The sequence below is a fragment of the Larus michahellis genome, chromosome W (assembly GCF_964199755.1).
Source record: "Larus michahellis chromosome W, bLarMic1.1, whole genome shotgun sequence".
Classification (NCBI taxonomy): Eukaryota; Metazoa; Chordata; class Aves; order Charadriiformes; family Laridae; genus Larus; species Larus michahellis.
This window is the reverse complement of record NC_133929.1, coordinates 1,499,404-1,516,260: the sequence shown is the minus strand read 5'-3', so window position 1 is coordinate 1,516,260 and position 16,857 is coordinate 1,499,404. Positions and strand designations below refer to the sequence as shown.

Below are 16,857 nucleotides of genomic sequence, written 5' to 3'. Positions count from 1 at the left end.
GAAAATGATTTTCATAAAGCGTGTATGCTGGACTGATTAATGTGAAAGGATGAACTAGGAACAAAAAGATATAAACCCCCAAAATTTGGTGAATATAAGTGACTCCTGGCAGGCACCTGTTGACTTTTAACATAAAATCACAATAAGAAATTAAAGAAAATTGAAGACTACTATAAATTAAGAAATTAGAAGACAGCTAGTAAATATATTCCCTATTTATCAAGAATAGTTCAGGTGGACAGCACCTTGTGAAAATGCATTTGGTTTCAGAGGCAACGCTATAGTTTTCATTAGTGTGACTTCACAGAAAAGTTAAGAAATTTTCCACTGCTAGTTTTGCATCTTATTATTTTGAAATAAGTGTATCTTCAAAATTTTTCCATGGGACTATCTCAACAGCTGAGATGTAGCTAAAGCATCATGTCCCAGATGATTTAGACTCTGGGCAAAAACTCTAGGTTACAGTCTGATTCAGAGTGAAAACACAGAATCATAGAATGGTTTGGGTTGGAAGGGACCTTAAAGATCATCCAGTTCCAACCCCCCTGCCATGGACAGGGACACCTCCCACTAGACCAGGCTGCTCAAAGCCCCATCCAACCTGGCCTCGAACACTTCCAGGGATGGGGGATCCACAGCTTCCCTGGGCAATATGTTTCAGTGCCTCACCACCCTCACAGTAAAGAATTTCTTCCTAATATCTCATCTAAATCTCCCTTCTTCCAGTTTAAAACCATTACCCCTCGTCCTATCACTACATGCCCTTATAAAAAGTCCGTCTCCAGCTTTCCTATAGGTCCCCTTTAGGTACTGGAAGGCTGCTATAAGGTCTCCCCGGAGCCTTCTCTTCTCCAGGCTGAACAACCCCAACTCTCTCAGCCTGTCTTCATAGGAAAGGTGCTCCATCCCTCTGATCATCTTCGTGGCCCTCCTCTGGACCTGCTCCAACAGGTCCATGTCCTTCTTATGTTGGGGGTCCCAGAGCTGGACTCAGTACTCCAGGTGGGGTCTCACCAGAGCAGAGTAGAGGGGTAGAATCACCTCCCTTGACCTGTTGGCCATACTTCTTTTGATGCAGCCCAGGATGCGGTTGGCTTTCTGGGCTGCGAGCGCGCATTGCCGGCTCATGTTGAGCTTCTTGTCCACCAGCACCCCCAAGTCCTTCTCCTCAGGGCTGTTCTCAATCCATTCTCTGCCCAGCCTGTATTTGTGTTTGGGATTGCCCCAATACACATGCAGCACCTTAACTTCCCAGCCACTGGGGCAGGAATAGTGTGTGTCTTGACAAGCAGCTACTGGGAGGGACTGGTATGAGTGAGGGGAGTGAGAGGCTCTGTGCCAGTGGCTGGAGCGGGACTGTGGATCACAGCCCATGTGCCTGGTGCCAGGCTTCCCCAAACTGAGTGTGCGTGGGGGTGTGTGTGTGTATTCGCTAGCAAACTTCAAGTTGGACTAGCCACTAGTCCCAGTGGCCAGGCAGGACGAAGTTCTGGGCTGGAACTGTTGGAACAGGCAGCTGCTCCTAACATCCCTTAACAGTTCTAGCTATTATGCAAGAATGCATTTTATAATAAATGGAGTTTGACCACTCCCCAAAAGATAATGGGCATGAGGAAACTGAGTGAAAGACACCTGGATTTTTGCAACTGACAAGGCACTTTAAACAAATGTACAGGCATGATGCACATCTCTAAGTATAAATAAAATAACAGAATATCTACAAGAGAGAGAGAAAAAAAAACTTTTAACAAATGAAAGACACAGAAACACTGTATTACTGGAAGACTGATGAAAAAGATCCACAAGGTTATTATACAATAGGATATATTGTTAAAGAACTTACTGGAAACAAATGAGGAAAAGGGAGACCCAGAGAAAGAGAGAGCGCTACAAAGAGGGAGAGTGTTCTGAACTCAATGAGCGAGCAAGCATCTGACCAAGACACAGCTTGAACCCAATGCAGAGTTTATGTGAGACAGATAGAGAGCACGTGCTCTGAAAGAGTGTGCGTGACAAAGAAACAGTGAAAGAACATGTGACTGACCCAGAGACCACGCGTGACCCAGAGAGAGAGACACTCAGAGAGGGAGAAAGAAAGAGCACATGATCCAAAGAGGCAGAGAAAGCATGTGACCCAAAGAGAGAGAGTGCATGACACAGACAGAGAGTATGACACAGAGAAAGTGAGTGTGACCAAGAGAGACAGAGAGCAAGTGTGACTCAGAGAGAATGTAATCATGGCCCAGAGGGGGAGATAGCATGAACCAGATAGAGTGTAACCCAAAGAAAGATATAAAGTGAGCGTGACCCAGAGAGAGAGAGTGCGACCGAGAGAGAGACAGAGAGTGTGTGACCCAGAAAGACACAGCGCATGACCCAGAGAGAAAGTGACACAGAGATAGAGAATGTGACCAAGAGTGTCACCCACAGACACTGAGACAGAGTGAACATGGGGGGGGAGTGTGACCTAGAGGGGGGAGACAGCATAACTCAGCAGGGTGGAGGGGGTGGGGGACTGACCCAGAGAGAGAGTGTGTGTGACAGACAGAGAAAAAATGGCCCATAGAGAAAGAGTGTGTGAGTCAGGTGTGTGTGTGATTCAGAGAGCACTAGTGTGACTGAGAGAGCATGACCCACGGAGAGAGAGACAGTGTAAACCAGAAAGGGAGAATGCACATGACTCGGTGAGAAAGAGAGCCTGACCCAGAGAGAGAGATGGTGAGGATGACCCAGCGAGAGAGAAAGTGTAGCCCAGAGAAAGCGATCCAGAGAGAGAAAAAAAGACCGCTGCCTGGAGTAGGTGACCACCCATACATAGGGGGCAACTCAAAGAGAATGAGTGTGCACGACCCAGAAAGAGTGAGAGAGGGGCAGCTCAACCCAGAAAAAGAGAGAGGGGGAATTCCAGAGGAAGAGAGAGATTGTGGGACAGGGAGAGAGGTCTGTCAAGAAGAGAAGAGAGAAAGGGATGGGCGTGAACCAAAGGGAGGGAGAGTGAGCACAACACAGGGGTGGTGGTGTGGCAACCCAGAGAGAGAAGAAGCAAGAGACCCACAGAGAGACAGGGTGGAGGAGAGGGGAGGAGAGAGAGGGAGGGGGAGGGAGAGAGAGAGATGTCAGCCCAGAAGTGTGTGTGGGGCAACCAAGAGAGAAAGACACACAGAGGTCAACCCAGAGAGAAAAAGACAGGGGCAGGTAGACCCAGAATGAGACCCAGAGAGAGAAAGAGGGTATCCGAGAGAGAGAGACACAAAGAGCACACCAGAGAGGTCGATCCAGAGAGAAAGAGTGAGAGGATGTCCCAAAGGAGAGGCATGGCAACCCATAGAGAGAGGGTAACCCACAGAGAGGGAGAGAAAGAGAGATAAAGTGAGAGCAAGAGGTCAGCCAAGCGGGATGAGGGGCATGGGGGATGGTGAGAGAGAGAAGGCAAGTCAAAAAGGGGATGGGGAACCAAAAGGAGAGAGAGATGGTGACCCAGAGAGAGAGAGAGTGGGTACAACAGAAGTCAACCCAGAAAGAGAGAAATGCCGAGAGGGGAGGAGGGGAGGGGCAACCTAGAGGTAAATACAGATAAAGGTCGACCTGAGGAGAAAAAGAGACAGAGAGGGATTAACCCAGAGAGGGTGTCAGAGAGGACGAGAATGAGAAAGAGGGTGGCCCAGAGATAAAGAGAAAGGCAGGCAACCATCTATCTTGAGCCAGAGATACAAATAGAACGCATAACCCAGAGAGAGAGAGAGAGCGCACATGTGTGACCCAGAGACAGAGAGAAAGTGCACACATGACCCAAAGAGCAAGAGATCGCACAGGTCCCAAAGAATGTGACCCAGAGAGCAAGAGTGTGTCCATGCAACCCAAAGCTTATGACACAGAAAGAGAGAGCATTTGACCCAGAGAGCAAGAGTGCACGCTCTCTCGAGGGAGAGCTCAAGCAAAATATATAATTATAATACAATATCAGGCTTGCCCATGACAAGCGGTGGGATGACACACCAAGGTTAGAGGGACAGGGTGCTAGCAAGGGCCCTCATCCTGTTGCTCTGAGATGTGCTGGCTACACTGCAGCACACTTGAAGTCTTACGGAGATGAACCAGGGGCTCCTGAGGTAATAGGAACCGACAGGAAAACACCAGTGAAATACCTCAAAGGAATTAAGGGGCATTCCTCTAAGAAGGTGATACGGTCAACAGCCTAGCTGAAGTGTCTCTACACCAATGCATGCAGCATAGGCAACAAACAGGAGGAGTTGGAAGCCACCGTGCTGCTGGAAAGCTACGACCTAGTTGTCATTACTGAAATTTGGTGGGACAAATCCCATGACTGGAGTGCGGCTATCGATGGCTACAGGCTGTTCAGAAGGGACAGGCAAGGAAGGAGGGGCAGAGGCGTTGCCCTCTACATCAAGAAATTATGAGTGTGAAGAGCTGTCTCAGAATAGCCACGAGCAGGTTGAAAGCTTATGGGTAAGACTTAGAGACCAAGGCAACAACAGGAACCTTGTGGTTGGTGTCTACTACAGGCCACCTGATTAAGGGGAGCCATTGATGAAGACTTCTTACTCCAGCTCCAGAAGGCATCATGCTCGCAGGCTCTCATCCTGCTGGGGGACTTCAACCACCCTGACATCTGCTGGAAAAGTAGCATGGTACAGCCAGGCTGTAGGCAATCCAGGAGACTCCTGGAGTGCATTGAGGATAACTTCTTAAGCCAGGTAATAGACAGTCCTACCAGAGGGGATGCAATACTGGACCTGTTGGTCACCAACGCTAGTGAGCTAATCGGTGACGTCAAGACTGGAGGCAGCCTGGGCTGCAGTGATCATGCACTGGTGGAGCTCACAGTCCTGAGGAAAATGGATCAGGTGAAGAGTAAAGTCAGGACCCTGAATTTTAGGAAAGCAAACTTTCAGCTGTTCAAGAAGTTAGTCAATAGGACCCCCCTGGGAAACAGCCCTCAGGGACAAGGGAGCAGAACAGAGCTGGCAGATCTTTAAGGATGCTTTGCATAATGTGCAAGAGCTCTCAATCCCCAGGTGTAAGAAATCAGGAAAGGAAGGCAAGAGACCAGCATGGCTGAGTCGAGACCTGCTGGTCAAACTAAGGGTCAAGAAGGAAATGCACAGGCAGTGGAAGCAGGGACAGGTATCCTGGGAAGAGTATAGGGACGCTGCCCAGTTATGTAGGGATGGGGTCCGGAAGGCCAAGGTGCAGCTGGAGCTGAACTTCACAAGGGACACAAAGAATAATAAGAAGGGCTTCTACAGGTATGTCAGCCAGAAAAGGAAGGTCAAAGAAAGTGTATCCCCCCTGAGGAACAAAACTGGCAAACTGGTAACAATGGATGAGGAGAAGGCTGAGGTATTCAAAACCTTTTTGCCTCAGTCTTCACTGGCAACCTCTCTCCCCACACCTCTCAAGTGGATGGACTGAAAGGCAGGGACTGGGGGAGCAAAGTCCCTCCCATCGTAGGAGAAGCACCTGAAGAACCTGAATATACACAAGTCTATGGGACCTGATGAAATGCATCCCAGAGTCCTGAGGGAATTGGCTGATGTAGTTGCCAAGCCACTCTCCATGATATTTGAAAAGTCATGGCAGTCAGGTGAAGTACCCAGTGACTGGAAAAAGGGAAACATTGTACCCATTTTTAAAAAGGGGAGAAAGGAGGACCCTGAGAACTACCGCCCTGTCAGCCTCACCTCTGTGCCTGGGAAGATCATGGAACAGATCCTCCTAGAAGCTATGCTAAGGCACATGGAGGACAGGGAGTAGATTCGAGACAGCCAGCATGGCTTCACCAAGGGCAAGTCCCGCCTGACCAACCTAGTGGCTTTCTACAACGGAGTGACTACATCAGTGGACAAGGGAAGAGCTACAGAAGTCATCTATCTGGACTTCTGTAAGGCCTTTGATACGGTCCCCACAACATCCTTCTCTGTAAATTAGAGAGATATGTATTTGATGGATGAACTGTACGGTGGTTGAGGAATTGGCTGGATGGTCGCATCCATAGAGTAGTGCTCAACAGCTCAATGTCCGGATGGAGATCAGTGACGAGTGGTGTCCCTCGGGGATCCGTATTGGGACCAGTACTGTTTAATATCTTCATCAATGACATAGACAGTGGGATTGAGAGCACCCTCAGCAAGTTTGCAGATGACACCAAGCTGAGTAGTGTGGTTAACACACCTGAGGGTGCCATTCAGAGGGACCTGGAAAAGCTCGAGAAGTGGGCCTGTGTAAACCTCATAAGGTTCAACAATGCCAAGTGCGTCCTACACCTGGGTTGGGGCAACCCCTGGTATCAATATAGGCTGGGGGATGAAGGGATGGAGAGCAGCCCTGCTGAGAAGGACTTGGAGGTACTGGTGGATGAAAAGCTGGACATGAGCCAGCAATGCGCGCTTGCAGCCCAGAAGGCCAACCGTATCCTGGGCTGCATCAAAAGAAGCATGACCAGCAGGTTGAGGGAGGTGATTCTGCCCTTCTACTCCGCTCTGGTGAGACCCTATCTGGAGTACTGCGTCCAGCTCTGGAGTCCTCAGTACAGAAAAGACATGGACCTGTTGGAGCAGGTCCAGAGGAGGGCCACAAAAATGATCAGAGGGCTGGAGCACCTCTGCTATGAGGACAGGCTGAGAGAGTTGGGGTTGTTCAGCCTGGAGAAGAGAAGGCTCTGGGGAGACCTTATTGCAGCCTTTCAGTACTTAAAGGGGGCCTAACAGGAAAGATGGGGACAAACTTTTTAGCAGGGCCTGTTGCGATAGGACAAGTGCTAATGGTTTTAAACTAAAAGAGAGTAGATTTAGACAATGAGGGTGGTGAAACACTGGAACAGGTTGCCCAGAGAGGTGGTAGATGCCCCATCCCCGGGAACATTCAAGGTCAGGTTGGATGGGGCTCTGAGCACCCTGATCTACTTGAAGATGTCCCATCTCATTGCGGGGGGGGGGGGGGGGTGTGGGGGGGTGGTGGTGGTATGTGGACTAGATGACCTTTAAAGGTCCCTTCCAATCCAAACTATTCTATGATTCTGTGATGCTATGTGACCCAGAGAAAGGCAGAATGCATGCCCCAGAGAGTGAAAGAGGACGCATGCCCCAGAGCGTGACCCTGAGAAAAGCATGCATGACAAAATGAGCGTGCACATGATCCAGATAGACTATGCAGATGCCCACCACCCAGAGAGAGCGAGCATGAGCATGCACAGCCCAGAGCAAGAGCGAGATTGCAGTCTAGACCAAGAGCATGCAAGAGCGTGCATGCCTGACCAGGGGAGAGAGTGAGTATATGTGACCCAGAGTGAGAATGCACATGCACAACCAAAAGCAAGTGCATGTGCACATCCCAGAAAGAACTCAAATGGCTCAGAGAATAAGCACATACATAACCCAGAGAGATCATGCAAGAGTGCACACAAAACCCCAGGAGACAGAGTGCGTGCCCAAAGGGAGTAGGGCCCAAAGGAGTGCACAATGCAGAGATAGTGCTCAATCAAGAGTGTACCAAGAGACAGAGAGAGCATGTGCAACACAGATTGAGAGAGGATCACACAAGGCAGAGAGCACAAGACCCAGAGAGAGTGTGTGAGAGCATGCAACCCACAGAGCAAATGCACACTCCAGAGAGCATGAATTACCAAGAGAGCACAACCCAGAAAGAGAATGCAAGACCCAGAGAGAGAGCATGAGTGTGCAACCCGTGGAGCACAAAATGCAGTGAGAGAGGCACATGCAATGCAGGGAGAGAGCATACACGTGTGCATGCCCCAGGGAGAGAGAGCACATGCACACGCACGTGTCCCAGGGCAGGGAGGGGAGAGAGAGAGAGCGCGCAAGGATGCAACTCACTGAGAGGGAGAGTGCGTGCATGCAAGAGTGCACAACCTAAAGAAAGAGCAAGAGTGCATGTGACCCAGAGTGGGCAAGCACGAGAGCACGACACAGAAAGCATGACAGCACACACAAGACAGAATGAGCCAGTGCACACGGCAGAGTCCCAGACTGAGAGCAACAGGAAGAAAGACCAACACAGACTGAGACGCTGTGTTACAAAGAGAGAAAGAGCGCATGACCATGCCAGAGACACAGAATCTTCATAGAATCATAGAATCTTCATGGTTGGAAAGGACCTTTGAGATCATCAAGTCCAACCATACACACACACACAAAAAAACCAACCAAAAAAACCCCAACAACCTACAATCTCTGCCCTTCAGAGCATGCCCTGAAGTGCCAAATCTAGACGTTTCTTAAACATAGAGAGGAAGATGATATGACTGATAGAGAGCATGTGACAGAGAGCATGTGACTGCGAGAAACAGAGTGCATGACCAAGAAAGAGAGTGCAAGACCTTGACCAAGAGAGGAAGGGAAAGCTAGCAACAGCAAACACATGACTGCTGTAGGGAGCACGTGAGAGGGAGAAACCACAAGGAAGAGAAACCTAGCCAGACCTGGAGAAATGTAGAGCAGGTGACCAGGCGCAAGGGAGCGCAGGAGGGAGCAACAGAGAGGGAGAACAAGCATGTCCCCCGAGAGCGAGACAGAGAGAATGGAAGGGAGCATACGCAACCACACATGAGATACAGGGAGAATGTGACCCAGAGAAGGAGAGCAAACATGACTGTGCACAAGGGAGAGCATACAATGGTCTGTGAGAGAGCACTCGTCTGTGAGAGAGGGAGCCACAGACATAAAGAATTTGTGACTGAGGGACAGCATGTGCCATTACACCCAAGAGAGGAAAAGCACGCACAACCTAGAGAGGGAGAGTGAGCACAACCATGCACAAGGCTGAGCAACAGGGAGCACATGACTATTAGAGTGAGAGGAAGCAAGCAAGCAGCAGCTCATGGGGAGTACAGCTGCATATGAAGAGGGAGAGCAAGCACAATCATGAGAGCAAGCAAGCAAGAGAGAAGGATAACACATGACAGAGACCACACGTGAGAGAGGGACATCACAACCTAGATAGAGAGGAAGAGTGAGTATGACTGCATGTGAGGGAGAGAGGGAAAGCAGGAGAGCGAGAGCACAAGGTTGATTGAGAGGGGACACACAAAAGTGAGAGGGAGCACATGACCACACATGAGGGAGGGAGAGTGTACAACCGCACAAGAAGAGCTTGTGACCACGCAAGAGAGTGCAGAGAGCACGTGTGACTGCCCACAAGGGAGGGAGAGAGAGAGAACAAGCATGGCTGCATGTGAGGCTGAGCAAGAGGGAGCACACAACAGCAGGTATGTGTGCCTGACAGCAAGAGAAAGAGATCAAGGGAGGACAAGGGAGAGCACGAGCAAGGAACTGATTGACTTACCAGCATGAGCTTTGAGTATATGGGTTTTCAAGCAGCTATTGTAAGAGGACTTGAATGGACAGAGCTTGCAACGGAATGGCTTATGGTGCCCATGATGAGTCTGCATATGGCGATCCAGACTGATCAAAAGACAGACAAAAAAAGGAAACAAAATAGTAAATCATTTTAGCTATTCCTTCAGATGCAAGCCAAAAACCTAGTAACAAAAATAAATTTTAAATAAGAGCAGGCCAGGCTCAGCTATCCTTCTCATGCTGGTTCTTTATATCCAACGGGTCTGCTTATAGAACAAGGCAGAGTCTAATCTGAGGAAGAATGAGATCTGTAACCAATTTTACCACACAGAATGCAAGCCACTTTAACTCAATAGGGCAAAATTACTATCAATTAAATTTTACCCGATCCAGACTAACAAGAGAGTTGCTTATAGGATAAAGGCTATTTGAGGAAAAAACAAAAACAAACAAGAAAAATCCCAAACAGAACAATAAAAATAGTACAGGATTTTTCTGTGAAGTGCTTTTGTGAAAATATGCCCCCTTTTCTCCTCCTAAGGAAAGGAAAATATTTATCTAGCTCTACCTTCATTTGGTTACAGCAGCAAAAGCAGATTAGATAGCCTACTCTGGGGGGAAGGTACCAGCAACCTGTCTATAGTCAATGATTTTAGGAGTAAAAAGTGGCAGAGTTTCAGATGTAATGGACTGTGAAACCCTGCATGAAGCTCAACAACAGAAGAAGAGGTGGAAAAGACCAGATGCTATTTTACTGCAGGGGAAATCAGAGCAGCAAAAAGCCTGACATTGAAGGGGGGGAGAATTCATCACCCACGTCCATAGCTTCAGATCAGGATGGAGACATTTCCAATACAGCCTCTTCTTTGGGAATATTAATGCTTTGTGATATAAGAGTAGTCTGAGCCTGTTTATGCGCAGCAGTGAAACAACAAGAAGGTATGGACAAGTTTGGAAAGGGTTGGTTTATTTATCATCCCCCCCAAACCACCATCCTAATAGTTCCAGGCATACTTTAGCTTTATTTCCTATTAATTGATCTAAATTATCCTGTTTTTTTTCTACTGAATATCAAGATCTAGATCAAATGGAGCCTACTCCAGACCCTCACACTACAGAGGGTCTCACAGGATCTTTAGGCTCACGCTGACAGAGCCTGAGCCAAGAAAATCCCTGTTTACCAGTGCTAACACCAAAGTCTGTGTATTCAAAGATCTAATGATAGCAAAACCAAAAACTAGACCATATATCCAATTTCAAGGCTACTTCATAGAAACATAATATTATCATAAATCTAACAGGGAGTTTGTGGTAAGATAATTTTTTCCCCATTTCTCCGGAGTACCAGTATGTCTCCTAAATAAGAGAGGCTAAACATTTGTGGTCAGTATTTCATTAAAAAAAACCCACATTTTAAATAGATGGTATAAAACTAAAACAGATTACCAAAGATGTATACAGTGCATATCTCAAACTCAGCACCAACTGTAACAACTACCCCTGGCACATCAGAAGCTTGTACTCAAAGAGCTCCTGAGGAAGGATGCAGCTTTCCATGTTACAAGTTACTGCATGGAACTGTAAGAGGAACCCCTTCTTACCCTCTCAGCTACCTTTACAGAATAGGTATGAGTGTCTGGGTATGGTAGAGGAAGGACATGTTGAGATAGAAGAGGAGGAATCTGTGCAAATACTCTCATCAAGGTCAGATCAACCAATCCCCTCACATCAAGACCTGCATTAAGACCAGTGCTGAGAAAAAAACAACGGCGAGTTATGGTCATCGGTGACTCTCTCCTGAGTGGAATGGAGGCACCCATTTGCAGACTAGATCCTCTTCTGAGGGAAATTTGCTGCCTTCCTGGGGCCTGAATCAGGGATGTACCCAGATGACCGATGAGCTTAGTACAGCCTTCAGACTATTACTTACTCCTGCTCTTTCATGTGGGTACTAATGACACAGGAACAAGAAGGCCAAGGTCAATCAAAAGAGATCTCAGGGCCCTGGGAAGAATACTAAAAGATTCAGCACAGCTAGTGTTTTCCTCAATCCTCCCAGTAATGGGGAGAGTCAATGGAAGAAACAGGCATGCCCAAGACATCAATACGTGGCTCCAGGAATGGTGCCTCCACCAGAACTTTGGTTTTTATAACCATGGAAGAGTCTGTGAGACACAAGGTACACTGGGGCCTGACGGGATCCACCTGTCCTGATGGGGGAAATACTTCGTTGCTCATAAGCTGGCAGGACCGATTGAGAGGATTTTAAACTAGAATTGATGGGAGAAGGGGATACCATCAAGAGAGCTGAAGGTAAGCCAAGGGTTGGCATGGCATCATCTGAGGGTGGCAATGCTAATAGGAACATTTACACTGCTCCAGGGAGTGCTGAGGGTTTAAGAGTACATCTGAAATGCTTGTACACCAATGCACGCAGTATGAGAAACAAACAGGATGAACTGGAAGCATTGGTCTGTTCCCAGACCTATGTCATTGATATTAGTGAGACTTGGCAGAATGAGTTCCATGACTGGAGTGCTGGAATGGAGGTCTACAGGCTGTCCAGGAGGGATAGGCAGGGCAGGCAAGATGGAGGTGTCGCACTATATGAGGGAGAGGTTTGGCTGTACAGACTGTACAGTTAGGGATGATGTGGTTGAGAGCCTCTGGGTGAGCATTAGGGGGATGGAAAACAAAAGAGATGATGTAGTGGGTGTCTAATACTGATCGCCCAGCCAGGATGTAAGCACTGATGAGTTATTCTATAGGCAATTAAGAGAAATCTCTGGATCAGTAACCCTGGTCCTTGTGGGAGATTTCAACTTCTCAGACATCAACTGGGAATGCCATACTGCTGTGATGAGCAAGTCTGGGAAATTCCTGAAGTTTGTGGAAGATACCTTCTTGTCACAAGTACTCAGTGAGCCAACTAGGAAAGATGCCCTCATAGACTTGTTAATTCTGAATAGAGAAGGACTCATAGGAGATGTGGATAGTAGGTCTTGGCCTAGTCTTGGCCACAGTGATCACAAAATGGTTGAGTTTAAAATTTTCAGTGTAATGAGAAAAAAGGTCAGCAGAGTTGCTACCCTGGATTTCAGGAGAGTAAACTTTAAGCTATTCAGGGAGCTACTTAGCAGTGTCCCCTGGGGGTCTGCTTTTGAGGGCTTAGGTGTCCATGAGAGTGGTCAGTTTTTAAGAACCACCTTTCAGAAGCACAGGAGCAGGCAATCCCATTGTGTCAAAAGTCAAGCAGGGCAGAAGACCAGCTTGGCTGAACAGGGAACTCCTCGTGGAACTATCCTGGTTTCAGCTGGGAAAGTTAATTTTCTTTATAGTGATTGCTGTGAAAAGAATGTCAGTAATGCATATAGTTTTAGTTGTTGCCAAGCGATGTTTTATACTTTTCAAGGACTCTTTTCAGCTCTTGAGAAGGAGCATAGATAGAACAATAGAATGGCCAACAGGAATATTCCATACTATAGACATCATGCTCGGTATATAAATGGGGGTTGGCTGGGGGGGGAGGAAATCCGCAATCACTGTTCAGGATGGTGCCAGTTCACCAGGCGGTGAGAGTGACCTGTGTCATTATTATTAGTTATTATTATTGTTATTTTCGTTTTCTGTTATTGTTCTAATTAACTCTTTATCTCAACATACGAGGTTTTTTTTTTCCTTCTCCTGGGGAGGTCCCCACTGGCTGGACCAATGTTATTCCAATTTCGAGAAGGGCATGAGGGAAAACCCAGGAAACTACAGATCTGTTCGTCTAACCTCAGTTCCTGGAAAAATTATGGAGAAGATTATACTGGGTACTATTGAAAGGCATTTAAAGGACAATGTATAAGGCACAGTCAACATGGGTTCACGAAGGGAAAGTCCTATCTAACTAATTTGATATCCTTCCATGATAAGGTCACCCGCCTAGTGGATGAAGGGAAGGCGATGGATGTAGTTTTTCTGGATTTTAGTAAGGCTTTTGATACTGTCCCTCACAGCATCCTTCTGGACAAGTTGTCCAACTGTGAGCAGGCACACGGTGCGCTGAGTAAAGAACTGGCTGAATGGCGGGGCTCAAAGGGTTTTAGTTAATGGGGTTACATCTGGCTGGTGACTGGTCGCCAGCAGCGTTCCTCAGGGCTCAGTTCTAGGGCCAGTTCTTTTCAATATTTTTATCAGTGATCTGGATGCAGGAGTTAAATGCACCATTAGCAAGTTTGCTGATGATACCAACCTGGGAGGTGTTGTTGACTCTCTCGAGAGATGAGAGGCCTTGCAGAGGGATCTGGGTAGATTGGAGCATTGGACAATCATCATCAACAGCATGAAATTTAACAAGTCAAAATGACAGATTCTGCACCGGGATGGAGTAATGCCGGACATAAGTATAAATTGGGAGAGGAGTGGCTGGAGAGCAGCCCTGCAGAAAGGGTTCTGGGGGTGCTGGTCGACAGTAGGCTCGAGTCAGCAGTGTGCCCTGGCAGCCAAGAGGGCAAACTGCATCCTGGGGTGCAACACAGCATAACCAGCCACTCAAAAGAGGTGATTAGCCCGCTGTATTCAGCATTGGTGCGGCCTCACCTTGAGTACTGTGTGCAGTTCTGGGCCCCACAATTTCAGTAGGATGTGAAGGTCCTTGAATGCATCCAGAGGAGAGCAACCAAGCTGGTGAAAGGGCTGGAAGGAATGTCCTATGAGGAGTGGCTAAGGACTCTGGGTTTGTCTAGTTTGGAGAAAAGGAGGCTGAGGGGTGATCTCATTGCTCTCTACAGCTTCCTGAGGAGGGAAAGTGGAGAGGGAGGTGCTGATCTCTTCTCCCTGGGATCCAGGGACAGGATGTGTGGGAATGGTTCAAAGCTGCATCAGGGGAGGTTCAGACTTGACATTAGGAAACATTTCTTTACTGAGAGAGCGGTCAAACACTGGAACAAGCTTCCTAGAGAGATGGCTGATGCACCATGCCTGTCAGTGTTTAAAAGGCATATGGGCAATGCCCTTAATAATATGCTTTAACTTTTGGTTATCCCTGAAGTGGTCAGGCAGTAGGATTAGATGATTGTTGTAGGTCCCTTCCAACTGAACTGAACTGAACTGAACTGAACTATACTATTCTATTCTATTCTATTCTATTCTATTCTATTCTATTCTATTCTATCTGGGACTACAGGGAATGTCTGAGGCTTCTCACTGAGAATGGAACAGAGGAAAACTGTCTCCTTGCCTACAGGAGGTGTGCACTGGTTGAGGAGCTGTGTTACCAGGTTAAAGGAGCTGCAGAAGGTCAGACAACTGCACAACATCAGAGATAATGAGAAAAAGATTAACAGGATCTTCTCAGAGATCCTGCAGAGACAAGAGCCTAAACTCCCAATTCTACTGAAGGAGGGGCAGCCAACATCTGTGTTTACCAGGTTGGGAAATGGAGACTACCAAGATGGTAAAGGCTGGAAGTTTGTGATATCTGGCACTGGGAGGACAGCTCCTGCTTCACCAGAAGATCTTCAACTACAGAATAGGTTCCACAGTTCTGCATCTGGTTGCAGATGAGGGGATGGGAGCTTTGTCCAATGAAGCATCAGAGCTGGCTGCGCCTGAACCATGCAACAGTACCGGGGGGAAGTGGTGAGTGATAGTAGCGGGAGACTCCCTTCTGCAGGGGAGATGCCGACCTGACCTGCTGTACAGGGAGGTTTGGTGCTTGCCAGCAGCTCAGATCCAGGATGTTAATGAGACTGCCATGTCCTGCCCAGCCCTTGGACTATTATGCCCTGCTGCTCACCCACACAGGAACCATGCTGTGATATTGACAGAAATGCTGCTTTTCTAACACAAGGGTTTATAAATATTTCTTATATCATGCTTTCTTTCCCACATACTTTTAATTATAGAACAGTAACAACTTCACACAATTTAAGGGTGACAGTGCTATCAATGCCTATGTTAAACATGCACCTGGATCTCTCTTCTTTGGGGGGAAGGGGGATGGACACAGGATGGGGGAACGGGACAGTTCTCCCCCTCCCAGAAGCTACAGAAATATGGCAGTCTGGGATGTCAGTAAAAAAAAAAATCCAACAAACCTCATTTCTTTATGGCAAGCCATGAATAAATATGATTAAAAGAATTCTAAAGCTTCCTAGCTGTAGGCAAAGAAATAAGTCATGAGGAACGTGATTATTTATTATGACCATGTGTTTTTCATGGGTCACAGGAGGTAAGGGGTGATTTCCTCAACCCATTCCAAGTATACCACACGGATGTGAAGACTATGTTCATAGACTAAAATTGCACAACACAAATAAGAAAAAAGATCTAACTTTAAGATTGGTTTGTGATAACTGTTCAACACTAGAAATGAAATCTCTCTACTCTTTAAAAATAAGGTAGTTACATGAAAGGCTAGTGAAAAATACTTTTTCCTCTTTATGTTTTTTTTTAATTTCATGCATTTGACAGGACTGCATAAGTGGTGGGCATCTTTTGCTTGGTGTGTATTTGCCCTACACACAACAAAAAGAGAACTTGAATCCAAGAAGATATAAAAATGGGACTTTTTATAGTCATGGGCAATAGTAAAAAGTTTGGGGGCATAGAAAATACCTAAATCCTGAGAAAGAGAAAAACACGTCTTGAAATCAAATTGAGTGTGCTCTCCTTCAATGTCAACCAACATAAAAACCAGTCGTGCTAGTCTGCACTTCTGTTGAAAACAAACCATAACTTACTTGTGCCTGAAAGCAGAGACAAAGGAACAATACTGGCAGCTGTACTTGTCTTCCTGGGTAAACATGGCCAGAGCCAAGTGACTCCTCTCATGAGATCGCAGACCCTGCATAGACATCAAAACCCGGTCACACTGGCTGCAGTGGTAGCCCCCAGGCCTGGTTTCATCTTCCAAGGATGCTCCAGATTCAGCTTCTGTAAATTCCACACTGCCAGGGTCTTTGGCTCCCTCAAAACCCTCCAAAGTTGTGCTTGAAGAATCTTCAGCTTCCTGCTAAAAAACACACCCCCCCAAAGCCATCAATTCTCTCTCCCTTCTGCCCCTCAGTCTCTCCTATGTATTAATTTTAATATCTAGGTTTCCCACTGCATTTACTTTCTAAAGGTATCCCTACCATACTACACTAATGACTTTCTGTATAAAGAGAGCCTAGTCTTTAGTTATATATACATATATATACATTAAAAAAGAAACAACCCATCTCTTGGTCCCTTTCCTAAGTGTTAATTAGCATAGCACACATTTTGCAGCAACATTAAAACTGAAAAGTATATTTATATCATGTTTTTTGGGCCTTGGATTTTAGTTTTTGTTCCCTGCTGTTTAGTATCTACTTGCTCAAAAGATGGTATTGACCCCACATAAACTTTACTTGAGAAGCTGGAAAAGAGCAGTAATCATTTCATAGAAGGGAAGCATCCCGTTCTGTCAGTAGTATTGGATAAGCTAAAGGAAGGTCAGCGGAAGGACAATGAAAGCTCTTAGATAGAACCGTTTAGACTCTGAAGGACTCAG

At 46.8% G+C, this 16,857-nt stretch overlaps 1 protein-coding gene across 8 annotated transcripts in view; it reads right to left on the bottom strand.

The window, feature by feature from the left end:
- LOC141735448 (zinc finger protein 462-like) overlaps positions 1-16,857 on the bottom strand; it is a 103,739-nt gene that overhangs the window by 47,078 nt on the left and 39,804 nt on the right. For 4 of the 8 annotated variants that reach the window (XM_074568253.1, XM_074568251.1, XM_074568255.1 and 1 more), the window contains 2 exons: positions 16,064-16,335; positions 9,322-9,440 (listed from right to left, as the gene is read on the bottom strand). In XM_074568253.1, coding sequence (XP_074424354.1) covers positions 9,322-9,440; positions 16,064-16,335 — 391 coding nt within the window. The remainder of the gene's footprint in view (positions 1-9,321; positions 9,441-16,063; positions 16,336-16,857) is intronic. The other 4 variants (XM_074568254.1, XM_074568258.1, XM_074568256.1 and 1 more) reach the window with 2 other exon arrangements.